Source organism: Callorhinus ursinus, unplaced genomic scaffold (assembly GCF_003265705.2).
Source record: "Callorhinus ursinus isolate GAN/ISIS: 27379988/994484 unplaced genomic scaffold, GSC_fseal_2.0 scaffold20, whole genome shotgun sequence".
Lineage (NCBI taxonomy): Eukaryota > Metazoa > Chordata > Mammalia > Carnivora > Otariidae > Callorhinus > Callorhinus ursinus.
The window spans coordinates 7,076,450-7,089,514 of NW_027397082.1; the positions used below are offsets into that span (position 1 = coordinate 7,076,450).

General features: G+C 42.0%; 1 protein-coding gene across 13 annotated transcripts in view; it reads left to right on the forward strand.

Annotated features, from left to right (window-relative positions):
* ABLIM1 (actin binding LIM protein 1) overlaps positions 1-13,065 on the forward strand; it is a 300,260-nt gene that overhangs the window by 263,554 nt on the left and 23,641 nt on the right. For 7 of the 13 annotated variants that reach the window (XM_073904157.1, XM_073904155.1, XM_073904149.1 and 4 more), the window contains 3 exons: positions 1,880-2,009; positions 4,225-4,344; positions 12,430-12,534. In XM_073904157.1, the coding sequence (XP_073760258.1) occupies positions 1,880-2,009; positions 4,225-4,344; positions 12,430-12,534 (355 nt within the window). The remainder of the gene's footprint in view (positions 1-1,879; positions 2,010-4,224; positions 4,345-12,429; positions 12,535-13,065) is intronic. The other 6 variants (XM_073904161.1, XM_073904159.1, XM_073904160.1 and 3 more) reach the window with 2 other exon arrangements.

Here is a 13,065-nt window from a genome sequence, read left to right on the forward strand (position 1 = left end):
GTCTGTAGTTCCTTGGTTTTGCCCCCACCCCTACACCCGACTGCCTACTGGGTGACCAGGGCCCTTAGAAGTACTTCCCATTGTCCTTAGTTTTTCCCTTGGCAGAGGGGGAGTGGGGGTGTGTGGAGGTGTGTGGCTTAGGGGTTAGTGACCTGAGCTCTGGCTGACCCAAATCTGACTGTGGTCCAGCACCGAGGTCTGACCCAGCACTTTCTTTCATTTAAGCTACTTCAGATAACTATAACCAAGGGATTGTATGTTTAGCATGCTTCTTACTTTTTTGCATTTCCTTATGTATCCAGTGAACGAACTCCTCAGGTGTTTGGTCTATCCCCATCTAAAAAATAATAATAAAAATAATAAATAAGGGGCGCCTGGGCGGCTCAGTCAGTTAAGCATCGGACTCCTGATTTTGGGTCAGGTAATGATCTCACAGTTGTGAGATCGAGCCCTGCTTCGGGCTCTGTGTTCAGCGTAGAGTCTGCTCCAGATTCTCTCTCCCTCTCCCTCTCTCTCTAATAAACAAATAAAAATAAAATCTTAAAAAAGTTAAAATGAATAAAATCAGTAAGTCTTCAAGCAACTTTCTGGATACTCTACCTAAAATGATTGATCTTAGATAACCGTTATGATGTAACATAGTAAAAACTGTAGTATTCTGATGGTTTATGACTGAGGGCTGTGAAAAATTAATTTCTGTTAGTATTCTAATCACAACAGAAGTTATGAAGCATTAACTTCTATTATTGGCCATTTGCAAAGTTGAAGCACATTGTTCGGGGACTTTTTGTTTTATTGTTTTTAATTTATTGTTCTAGGCAACTGGGATCAAACCAAAGTTTCCTTGCCATTTGCTCTCAACAAATGGCACACAGCCATGGTTACTGAGGTTTTAATTTAGGCATTTTCCATACAGTCTTTCAAACTTGTATTTCTATTATAGCAGAAGAAACTTTGTAAGACAACTAATTCCTAAAATGTAGAACATTCCTTTCTATCCTTTTCATTGTTTGAACAGTTCTATATTGTGTTTGTGTGAGTATGATTTTTTTTGTACTTCATACCTAACCAGCTCTTTTCTGGATTTGGACACAGTGGGCATACTAGTGGTGGTATTATATTTCACTGAATGGATACACCTGATTTTCTTCATTATTCCCCAATTTGTTCAGGAAGTTTTATCTTTATAAATGGTGGTATTATAAATATCTTTGAGCAAATTTTCCCATTTAGAGATCACTCTTTATTTTTTCCTTGGGATATGTTTCTCAAAGTAGGAAGTAGAATTTCCTGGGTTTGAGGCCACCACCAGCTTGTTCTGCAGGAAAATCAACTTAAGATGTCACCAGATCAGTGTTACGGACAGTGTAGGTTGGCAGCCAGAACAAAGGGTACGATTAGAACGAGGAGGCTGGTTCTGAAGCAGGCTCTGCCTGTATGAGCTACACACCTACACATGGTCTCTTACCTGCTCTGAAACATCCTGCATTTGTGGAGAAGGGAGGTCTATACCCTGTGTTCTACCTTTGTTATTATGCAAATCGGATGAAACGACGAACATACTTTGTAAAACTGAAAAGCACCATATCAATGTGGCCATTGGGGTATTCTCTTTTTCCCAGAGCTCTATCAACCCGGGAGTTTACCATTTTCCATCTTAAAATTTGGGTAAATGCAAGAACTATGGGTTTTGAGCAAAATGCATTAACCACAGAATGCTCCTTTGCGTATGTATTGAAGGATATGGCCCTAGAATGTATACATGAACAGGTCAACATGACAGTTCCCGGGCAACCTTTGTAGAACTGGATGTCACTTGGACCCGATGATAGCCTGAATGTGTGTCTTATGCTCCCACGTTCTCGCACTTTCTTTCCAGGGCTACCAGGACTCTCGGGACCGGGTGATCCATCGATCCACCAGCCAGGGCTCCATCAGCTCCCCGGTCTATAGCCGCCACAGCTATGCTCCAACCACATCTCGCTCTCCCCAGCATTTTCACAGACCTGGTAAGGGTGCCTGTTCCCGAGATTCACTCTATATAATAGTCTGTGTTGCCGGGTGATTTTTTTTTTTTTCCCCACCACTGATAGTGTATTAAAAATCCAGCTGCCAAATAGATCTCCCCTTTTCCCAGAAAAGAAAAAAAAGAAAACTCATATCCAACTATAATTTGTGTTATTTTATGATTATATTCATTATGGTTTATTAAATAATTACATCTTGACAGTGAACAGCGGGAAGCCAGGGGGATTGTTTTTTCTTTTTTTAGACTTGAAGAAAATCTCATCACTTTGAGACTTAAAATGAAGATCTCCAAAGAAAATACTTTGATGTGCCTTTTAGGCACATTAGCATCATCTAAAATCCACAGCGTTAGTCATTCATCGGTGGGTTTGCCATGTTTCTCCAAACCAGGCACAGGGTGTTACTAAACATGCTTGGTTAAGCACCTTCTAGAAGGAAGTATTATATGCAACCTGGGGGTTGTATTTGATAACTTTTCAGACCCATTCCAGCCCTTAGATTTCGAACCAGACTTGGAAAACAGAAAAACATTAGAGACGTATTATAGGCAATATCGAACAGTAGTGGACTTCAGGTCACCTTCATCTGTGCACAGCGTAGTCCGCATCACTATTAGTGGGTGTCTCGTGTGGAATAGAAGAATGGAGATCCCAGCATGGATCCAGGGTTCCCTGAGAAGTAGATTCCCAGAGGGAGACTCTGGCCTTCTAAACAACATTGGTGGCAGTGAACGTCTAGGAAGACTTCCTTTTAAGCTTCTTGCTTCTGCACCGGTGGATGAGAACAAACTCATTCATATGCTAACTTATTTGATAAAAAAGAACCAGAGGAAATGAACAGAATATAAAAAGGCTGCAATCTTTTCCTTAAAGCCATAGATTTAATGCATATAGAAGATTGATTTTTTACTATATGAGTCTTCAATAATGTAGAGTTTTCTCTAGGTCATAAATAGTATTTGTTGAGTTAAGTAAAATGAGGGTTTTTCAAGAAATGGATTCTTTTTTTTCCCATGTGCAACTATATTCATTTAATTCATGCTCTGGACCTGGGTCTGGACTTAAGCCCTTGTCTGTGTGGGAGACAAGAAATCCTGTTCGTGGCCACCCCTCCATATGGGCGTGTGCTGAGGTCACAGAGGCCACGGCCATGACCTTATCAGAATGACGTGGGGCTATAGGGAAATTGTTGTTCCATGGGCCCCTGAATAGTGAAGGGGTGGCCAGCCAGGGACATTATTTCCCTGAAAGATCATGTCGCTGTTGACCACTGAAAGTTTTCATCTGTTCCAGTCGTGGTTCCAAAGCCAGCAGCCTTTAGAACATCCCCCGTTCTAAGTGCTTCTCCTCCTTTTCACAATATATTATGGGCATGCATGATACCAATTATTAGGGTTTATAATTATTTTTTCAAGATCTACCCTTGTCAGGTGAAGCCGGTGGGGTTCTGACAGCAGGGCTGTGGTCAGTATAGAAAACCTCTGATTATCCACTCGGCGGGTTCTAGATGCCAGGTGATGGTACACGTTCCCCGTGTCTGGGTTTAGTTTCAATGGTCCGTTTTCCTTCCAAGATAACGAAGCTTCCAGTCCCCCCCGTGCTGCCATCACGCAGTTCTCAGGATCCTAAGTAGCTCTTCGCCACCCAGGGAACACAAACAGGTTTTCCTTCTACAGAGGCAAATAAAATTAAACCGCTAGTGGGAGAAGTTGGCAGCTTAAAAAAAAAAGAATCTGACCCTTACATATAAGTACTTCTTTTCAAGGTTCTTAAAATGATTATCGTTTTGTTTGTTTGTTTTTAACATGTGTTTCAAGGGTTCTGTTTTGTCAGGTGCTTTTTAAAAACAGCTATTTCTGAGTCTAAATGATGTGCCTAGTACTGGCTCAACAGTAGCCGGGGTCATCCTGACAGAGAATGTCCTGGTGGCCATTCCTTCTCATAAAGCCATTTATTCTCAGAGAGCGACTCTGTACCAACCCGAACTGTTTGCAAATTCTCCCCACTTAGCCTCACCCTTAGCAGGTGCGTTCTTAACCCTTTTGCCTTCTTCCTTTTTCAGACGCCTGATTAACGTTCTTTGTTTCCCCCCCTCCCCACCCCCCGCCCCTTGGAATGATGATGTTGTCCCTGCTGTTAATTTCTGTTCTTCTTTTCTGTTTCCACCTGGCCCCGCCCCTGACTCCTTGCCGCACAGAGCTGCTGTCTCCTGGTGTGCAAAGGTTGTCCCACCTGCGCACCAGCAGCCTCAGCTCCGCCCACAGCGACTCCCGCCCCAACTCCCCCTTCCGACACCACTTCATTCCCCATATCAAAGGTAAGGAGGCAGGCTTCTTCAGGCAGCACCCCGCAGAGTGGAGATTTATTAGCACCCTGGGAAGGCTAATAAGGTGGATCTCCAAGAGTTAGCTCCCAGCTTTCAACCTCTCCGCATGCCTGCGTGTGTCATGACCACACCCAGCGTCTTAGAACTGACGTGCCATCTCTCCACAGGAGAAACACGTCATTTCTAAGGGCTCTAGATGAAGAAACAGGAAGTGTGTTTAAGACCATTAGATTTATTACCCACCGCTTAGGAAAAAAACCATATATTATCATTTTGTTTTTCTGTGTGTCAAAAGCAAAATATAATATATAGTTGGGGTATTTTCCTGGTTTTGATATGTGATGTGGCTCAGCAAATCATACCAGCATTTAGCAACAAATATGCGAAACTTGCCTAAATGGTGATAAGCCACTTAACCACTTAATGATATTAAAACATTTGGATAGTACAAAAAGATCTGTGGCAATGTAACTTAAATTTCTCTCCTTGAGCCAACCCTTAGGGTAATCAATCCTCTTTTGACTGGTCCTGATTTCTGCATGATGCAGAAGAAGAGCTTTGCCTTCTGTTTTCTGTTTCTGCCCCACATCCCTGCCCGTTCCCTTTATGGCATCCCCATTGTTTTTCCGCATTGTCCATCACGCTTCTGTAGCAGTCCTCAACTGGGGCTCCTGTTCCCCTCCATGTGTTGGAGGATCCAGGAGCCCTGAAGGGGTGTCAAAAGGGCCATAATTTGAAATACGTATGAGGGGCGCCTGGGTGGCTCAGTTGGTTAAGCGACTGCCTTCGGCTCAGGTCATGATCCTGGAGTCCCGGGATCGAGTCCCACATCGGGCTCCCTGCTCAGCGGGGAGGCTGCTTCTCCCTCTGATCCTCCCCCGTCTCATGCTCTCTCTCTCTCTCATTCTCTCTCTCAAATAAATAAATAAAATCTTTAAAAATAAAATAAAATATGTATGAGTTCTCAGAAGCATGCTAACTTGTTCCGTAGTCTTGACTTGAACCAAATTAACCAATGACAGTAGATGAAGGAGGGGAGTGGTAGGCAAGCACAGATGCTGTTATTGGATTTGAGACAGACCTAACAGATTCTAACCCTGTGATCCAAGTGCTCACATCCTGAGCACTGCTATTGAGTAGCCAAAATGTTGTTCTAGTTGACTGAGCTTTCATTTGCAGTCTACCCAAGTAATTTTCTTACTGCTCACTTGGATTTCCAGCAACTGAGTCCAAAAATATAGATGTACTGCACTTAATCAGCATGCCGTTATTTTTATGTGTGCTACTTTAGCATTTTCTATGCCGTAAAAATAACGTTGCTGACATGCTTATTGAAGACACACATTATTTGTCATTGGCAAAGAGATCAGTCTTTTTCAGTGGGAGCAACACTTTCTAAAATTCTTGACAGATTACTTACAATTATTATTGCTAATTAGTATTCGGGGGGGCTTTAGAGAATGTTTATAAAACTGCGAGAAATTATTTAAGAACTTCAGAGATGTATTTTAAAGAGACTTTAATATAGAAGCCCGTGGCCCAACTAAGATTTGTTTGCTTCTAATATGCAAGAGAAAATAGGTTTTTAATTCAAAAATATGAGCTGCCTTGTTTGGATATTACATGTTTCATCTTTCCAAAGAGATGCTTTTTGTAGGGAGAAAAATGTCACATGCCCTGTAAAGTTACACACAGTTTGTACAAATAACACATCACGAAATATCAAGACTCACAAAACCTTCTCTCTGTGCGTGGCTTTATGGAGAGTTGGAATGCCCAAATGGACACTGGAGTCTTAGGTTTAAAATAGTATCTTTGTCCTGTGCTACCTGTGGGACCTTGGATTATTGACTTAACCTTTTGAGTGTCACTTGCCTCCCTCATCTATAGAACCTCTCCTAGGTCATTGAGGGTCCATGAGGTCAAGTGCCCTGGTGTGTAGTAAGCACTCAACTCACCTTGTCCATGACAATTTCCCCCTGGGCACAGTGTCCTTAAAGCACTTTTCGTTACATCATCTCATTCCATTCTCTGGTTAAGGGGCCCTGGCCAAGGGCTCACGCCTAGGGAGTGCTGCACCAGGACCAGACCCCAGGCCCCCCATCCCTCCCTGTGTTGCAGTATAAATACACATGAAGGATAATTTTGAAAGCAAACTTCTTTTCCATCTCTGTTTAGCTAGAAAATTGTATTCTTGTTGAAGCTAAGACAGACAGCTGCTTTCAGTCATTTAAATTTTTCCTTTTCAATAGGAATACCAAATAGTAATAAAATTTACGTACCTTTGTGTGCCCAAATGGTGCCTTATTAAAAATGTAGATATACAGTTCACCCTTGAACAATGTAGGGATTAGGGGCACCAATCCTCTGTGCAGTGGAAAAATCTTTGTATGAATCTTGACTCTCTAAAAACTTAACTACTGGGTGCCTGGGTGGCTCAGATGGTTAAGCGTCTGCCTTCGGCTCAGGTCATGATCCCAGGGTCCTGGGATCGAGTCCCGCATCGGGCTCCCTGCTCAGTGGGAAGCCTGCTTCTCCCTCTGCCTCTCTCTCTCTCTCTGTCTCTCATGAATAAAATAAAAATTTAAAAAAAAATAAAAAAATAAAAAAAAAAATAAAAACTTAACTACTAATAGCCTACTGTTAACCCTTACTGATAACATAAACAGCCAATTAACACAATTTTGTATGTTATATGTATTACAGACTGTATTTTACAATAAAGTAAGCTAGGGAAAAGAAAAATGTTATTAAGAAAATCAAGAGGAAAGTATATTTACAGTACTCTACCGTTTACCAAAAAATACCCACGTGGACCCATGCCATTCAAACCCATGTCATTCATGGGTCAGAGGTACATCGTTTTCTGTCTTCAGACTGAATTTGAACTTTTTGACACAAATATTGTGGTTTTAAATTGAGGAGAGCATTAGGCCAAGAGGGATTAGCTTGACCCTGAGCTCACACGTAAAAAACATCTAATGATCTCTCTCCCATATGCCTATAGTTCGTTCCTATAAAATAGTTTACATACATCAGATACAAAATGTAATGTACATAATGGTATATGCTTAGTTTTAAAAATCAGATGCGCTTTTTGCTAAACTACAAAATAAATCATGGAGAATTAAAGATATTGCTTTAAAAGCCTAATATAGTTGAATAAGTAAAAGCTGATTCTTCAAGGAATTACTTCTTAGTTATTCTGAAAAACATGTATCTGTTTCCATGGAAGACCTCTCCAGCACTTGGAAATTTCAACACGGAGGGCATTTATGGCCATTGGAGAAACACCATCTAAGGCATCTTCAAAATGGAGCCAAGTCCACCATGGCTTTTCATTTAAACATTCACTTTTTATCTTGGAGCTTGTCTTACAATCTCGGGGCAGTTATTTTTAAAACAAATGAAAGCCAGGCAGCCTGAGGATGCCAGGGCAGGTTGTATGTCCTTCTCAGGAATGTGTAGCTAGAAGCAGGGGGCCCCCTTGCCACTCCGGCAACCGGAAGTACAGCCCTCCCGCCCTCCATTTCCTAAGTCCACGTCCTGGTCCTTTTCTGACGCATGGGCCCAGGCCCCAGTGTTCATGGAGCTGAGGGTGCCGTGTGCGTGTAAAGCTAAGATGCCATTCACGGGCTGTCTCTCTATTCTGCTGGCTTCTCCATCCACGTTCTGTAATGTCCATCTTGTTTCTCACTGTGTTTTTATTTCTGTTCCCTAAACTCCCCTGCAGCCTCATTCAGTACTGGTATGTCCTTGGGCCATGTGGACAAGTGCGTGCTTAGATTTGGAAAGCTTTTCACTCTGTTCTGGGCTTTGCCTGCTCCATGTTTGCTGAGTTTCTCTTCCCTCCCCTTTGAAATAGTGTTAGACATTATCTTCTGTGTCCACGACATATAAATCAGATTTGTGACCAGGAGGGCTACATATATTAAGTCTCTTTGAAAGGAATCTTTGCTGTTCTGCCATAGAAATGATTTGCTCTGATGCAAATATTTGACACTTGCTGAAGAAAACTATAATGCTTATTGAAACTTGAGACAAGAACCAGCAATCCTGAAACTCTGTCATGACATTCTAGATGCTGCCAACTTTAAGGTCCCCTCAAAATATTCATTTATATTTTGGAATGTAAGCACTTAGAATCCAGAAAACCAGGCAACACTCCAGCAGGTGCCCCCAGCAGACACATGCTCCGCCATTTTGATTTACTAGTCTTGGGATTTGTCACTTGGGCTCTCGGGGTACCAGAAAGAAGATTGAAAGCAAGGACAGAGCATTTGAATATATTAAGCACAGTAAGAATCCTGCAATTGATTGATCTCCCATGACTGAAAAATCGGCTTATGAAGCTGATATGGAAAGAGCTAAAAATGAAGGCTAAGAAATGTATATATGCGGTAGCTTCTCAGCACAGTAGCTAAGATCACTAACAACTGAGAGTCAACCAATACAAGGAAGGACTTACTTAAGGAACAAAATGGCTATGAATGTGATAGATACAATATTCTATGACATATACACTATTATCTGTAAACAGTGTCTACATTTCCAAGCTGATAATGATAATGATGATGGTAATATCTTCCGTATATGATCTTTCATCTGACATCATATATATTATTTTGCCTAAGTAATGCACTAAGTGTAAAAATAAGGTCTTAGGGCCCTCCTCAGTTATTTCCTTCTAGAATGGAATTAAAGTTTTATCACTTCAAGATAGGGTGTTTAAGTTAGAAAAAGGAAAAAAGACTCATCTTGAGAATTTTGCTTTTTCTTTTAAAATGCCAAAAAATGGGGGAAAAAAAATGGGAGCACCTGGGTGGCTCAGTTGGTTAAGTGTCCAACTCTTAATTTCAGCTCAGGTCTTGATCTCAGGGTCGTGAGTTCAAGCCCCATGTTGGGCTCCACACTGGACACAGAGCCTACTTTAAAAAAAAAAATGCCAAAAATGTTTAATGCCTTTGGTATTTCAAGGGCTAAGAATTTGGTAACTAGCAACAGTACTCTGAGACCTTGTTCCCAATGAGCCATTGTGACATGTGGAAATCATATTGTGCAGAATCCCTTAGACGGGTGCACTGTTGAGTCTCTCTTTGCCTAGTGCTTTAAAATGTTTTGTAGGAGGTTTTAATTGATTCTAGCATTAAATCTGTTTATAAGGACTTGAACATAGTAGTGAGGTTTTTTGGTTTTTTTTAAAGCAACTAGAAAAATCAATGGTTGCCGAAATAGGCAGCCAAATAAAGAACTAGGCCCAACAAGAAACAGCATTCAGCCAGAATTCACCCATCAGGAATTCAGACACTCACTCCCCAGCCTTTAAGAATCATCACCCATATCTGAGAAGCGATGGGCTCCTACTGCCACTTGCCAGTAGAGCATCTCCATGATAGATTTTTAATACTTGGGCAAATGCTAATTCTAATAACCTTAAACCTTTGCCTCCCATCTATGCCGATATTTTTGTGTGTGCATGTCACTGGCTAATCATCATCAAAACAAATTTAATGGAGTTTCATCCAATTGGATATTGTCACCAAATGTGAGAACATTTCCCTGAGATGTCTGATGTTCTTCTACACGTGCAGAAAGGGTAGAGTTGAAGGGCGGAGGGCAGCGTGGTTCAGAAGCAGGAACATCCAGTGCTCGGGATATGCAGAAAGAGTTTTCAAAAGACAACCTCAAATAAGGCGAGAAAGCTGTCTTTCTAGACCTTGTTTTGAGAATAGCTCACAAGAAGTATTCTGTTTTTCAATTATGGATCACTTAAGTTCTTATGTTTACAGGAGTGAAGCATTCCTCTGAAGTGAAATAGTTAAGTTGGGGTTATTGAGGATCTAGTGGGAAAGTGCTAAAAAGGAGATGCCATTGTGACCCTGTTGCTCAATACTAGCATCTGTCTGCCTTTATTCAAGAGCAAGGTGAAGGTTAATCCTGCAGTGGTCCTTACTAAATTCGGCCATTAATAGCTCAAGAATTCACAAGTAGGCTATTTTCAGTCATTCATTTGCAGACGTTTATAAGGCACCTGGTCTTGGCCAGGCACTGTGCTGAGCACAGAAAGATGAATGAGACCTAGTTCTAATTCAGTCTTAGATTTAAAACAGGATTTACTTCTACATGTAAACCACGTTCTTCCTTCCCCTGCTTGCCTCTACCTGTGTCTTTTCATTTTTTCCAGATGTGAGCTAGTTATTTTTCACTAGAAGAGTGATAATAAATGAAATAACCTTTTTAAAAAAATTAACCTTTTAATAGATCAGCAGCTTGGGGCGAAGCATCATAAATTTTTAGAGGCTAATATCTGATTTAAATAGCAAAGTCTCCATAATAATGTATTGGAAGCTAGACGTGAAACTGACTCTTGAGGAAAAAAAGAAAAGCTTCAGAACACGATAACCAAAAACCTGGAATCTAAATTGAAGTCAATAACAAATTCAAATCTCATTTGGAAGATCTTACTGCCCATTCAGTATAGATGCGTGCTCTGGTTAACCTAGAAATTAAAACTGTAGTAAGCGTGTTATTTTAAAACTCCAGCAATTGATATCTTTTATACTTTGTGGGCCAGATTTAGAACAGCTTGCCTTATTTGAAGAAATCAGCTCGTGCTCTGTTTTCTGAAGATCTATGATTTATTTCACATTGTTAGCATTAATTGGTAGATAAATTACACTTTATGAAAACTTACAACTTTTGTGCTTCAAAGGGCACTATCAAGATAGCGAAAGGCAACCCACGGAATGAGAGGAAGTGTTTGCAAGTCATCTATCTATCTGATAAGGGACTTGTATCCAGAATATATAAAGAAGTCTCACAACTCAGGAACAAAAGTAATCGCATTATAGTTCATTAACTTTTGATAGTCCCCTACACCTTCTGGTGTATTCTTGGGGCAGATGTTTTCTCAGACATGAGGTAGGAGGATACTTTAGGGCAATAGCTGATCTCTGACAGCCCAACACAGGCCTCAGTTCATCCTGGTTGGAAGGGAGTGACATTGGCCTTGGTGGTGCTCAAGGCCAAGTGCCAGCTAGCTTCTCTAGCCCCTTCCCTGTTCTCTCCTCCAAGAACACCGTGCAATCCAGCCACAGTGGCCAGGGCTGTTGTTCCTACACATCATGGGCTTTCATTCCTCAGGACGTGCAAGCCCCCTAGAGTCTAGGCCTGCTCACCCCTAGGCCCACCCACCCACCTGGTATATTTACGCCTTGATGCCCTGCTCAGTCTAACCTCTTAGCTCTCTGCAAGAATTGATGGCACCCCCGCCTGAGCAAGCATGCGCATATCATAGTCTGTCTCCTTAGGTAGCTTCTGAGACCCACCCCCCTCACAGGCGGGCATGACATCTCATTCATCTCCCTGTCCTCAGTCAGAGCTCAGTGCACAGCCATGGTAGATGTCCAGATTTATTTCACAGATGGAATTGTTGGACTGGGTGGAGCCTCAGTGGAGCCTTGGAAGAGGCAGGTGGAGAGAGGTCCCAAAGTCCCTGGGAGAAAGGGTTCTGACTCTACCGGGTATATTGTGCAGTGAGGAAGCAGAAGCATTTGCTTCAAGTGCAGGCACTTTGCATCGCTAAGGGGAGGAACTGGGTGATCTCACAGGCTCCCAGACATAGCCTTCCATTCAGAGAAATCTGCTCCAGCCTCTGCCATCGTGCCCGGAAGTGACTGTATTTGGGCTTGCATATCCCGCCCCTTCACATGCTTGGGATTTAATCATCTGACACCTGACCCTGAATCATTAGCAAGTGACCTTCCATGACTCTTAATGTACTTTCCATCTAATCAGTTTGCTGCCCGCTCACAGCCTTCAACCGCATGCCATTGGAATGACTCCTCCTACCGCTAGCTGCTTTTAACCCAGTTCCACGCAAACTCTAGGCTCTCCTGTGGAAAACTAAACCTTCTATCACCTTGTGAGCCAAGTTGATGAATTGAGTTTGTTTCTTTTGTTTCTCCTTTTGGATGTACCTCCTTCCGGTTTGTTTTGAATTTTTATTATGCTTGCTTTGTTTTCTTTATTGCTGTCCCTTCTCTTATTTTGTTTTCTCCATTCTTCTCATTGGAGGCAATGAGCCGTCCAGCGGCCGGAACTCCCCTCTCCCTTACCGGCCAGACAGTCGTCCTCTCACTCCAACCTATGCCCAGGCCCCTAAACATTTCCATGTTCCAGGTAGGAGCTGACACGGTCTTTGTCTGGGTGTCCTGTCACGGTGTAGAATGTAGCGCTGTTACCTGTCTCGTCTCATTGCTCACGCTCTCTTCATCGGGATGCACACAGTCGACAAACCCTAAATTGCACGATCTGACCCAGAGGGCCTTTCAGAAGTTTGGGATGTGAAATGCCAAGGATTGTATGGAAGGTTTAAGTTTTCTCAAAATTTTTTGAAGGGGGATGGGAAGCAGAGAGTGAAGGAAGGAGGGTTGAGTTGCTTTGTTTTGTTTTTGCTAAGATGTCAGTTTTACCTGTATATGAGTGCCCTTTGAAGTTATCACTCTGTGGTTTGGTGTCATTGACTAATTATCACAATGACAATCTACTTATCTTCTCATCCTCGAGAATGAACCACAGCATCACTCAAGAGTACTTTTATTTTTTTTTTCCTGTGTGTCTCCAGCGTGGAGATTCTTTCTATGGACTTTTCAGAGAAGTATAAAATTGGACCAATTGGTTGGTCCTTCTGCAATGTATAACCAACTGACT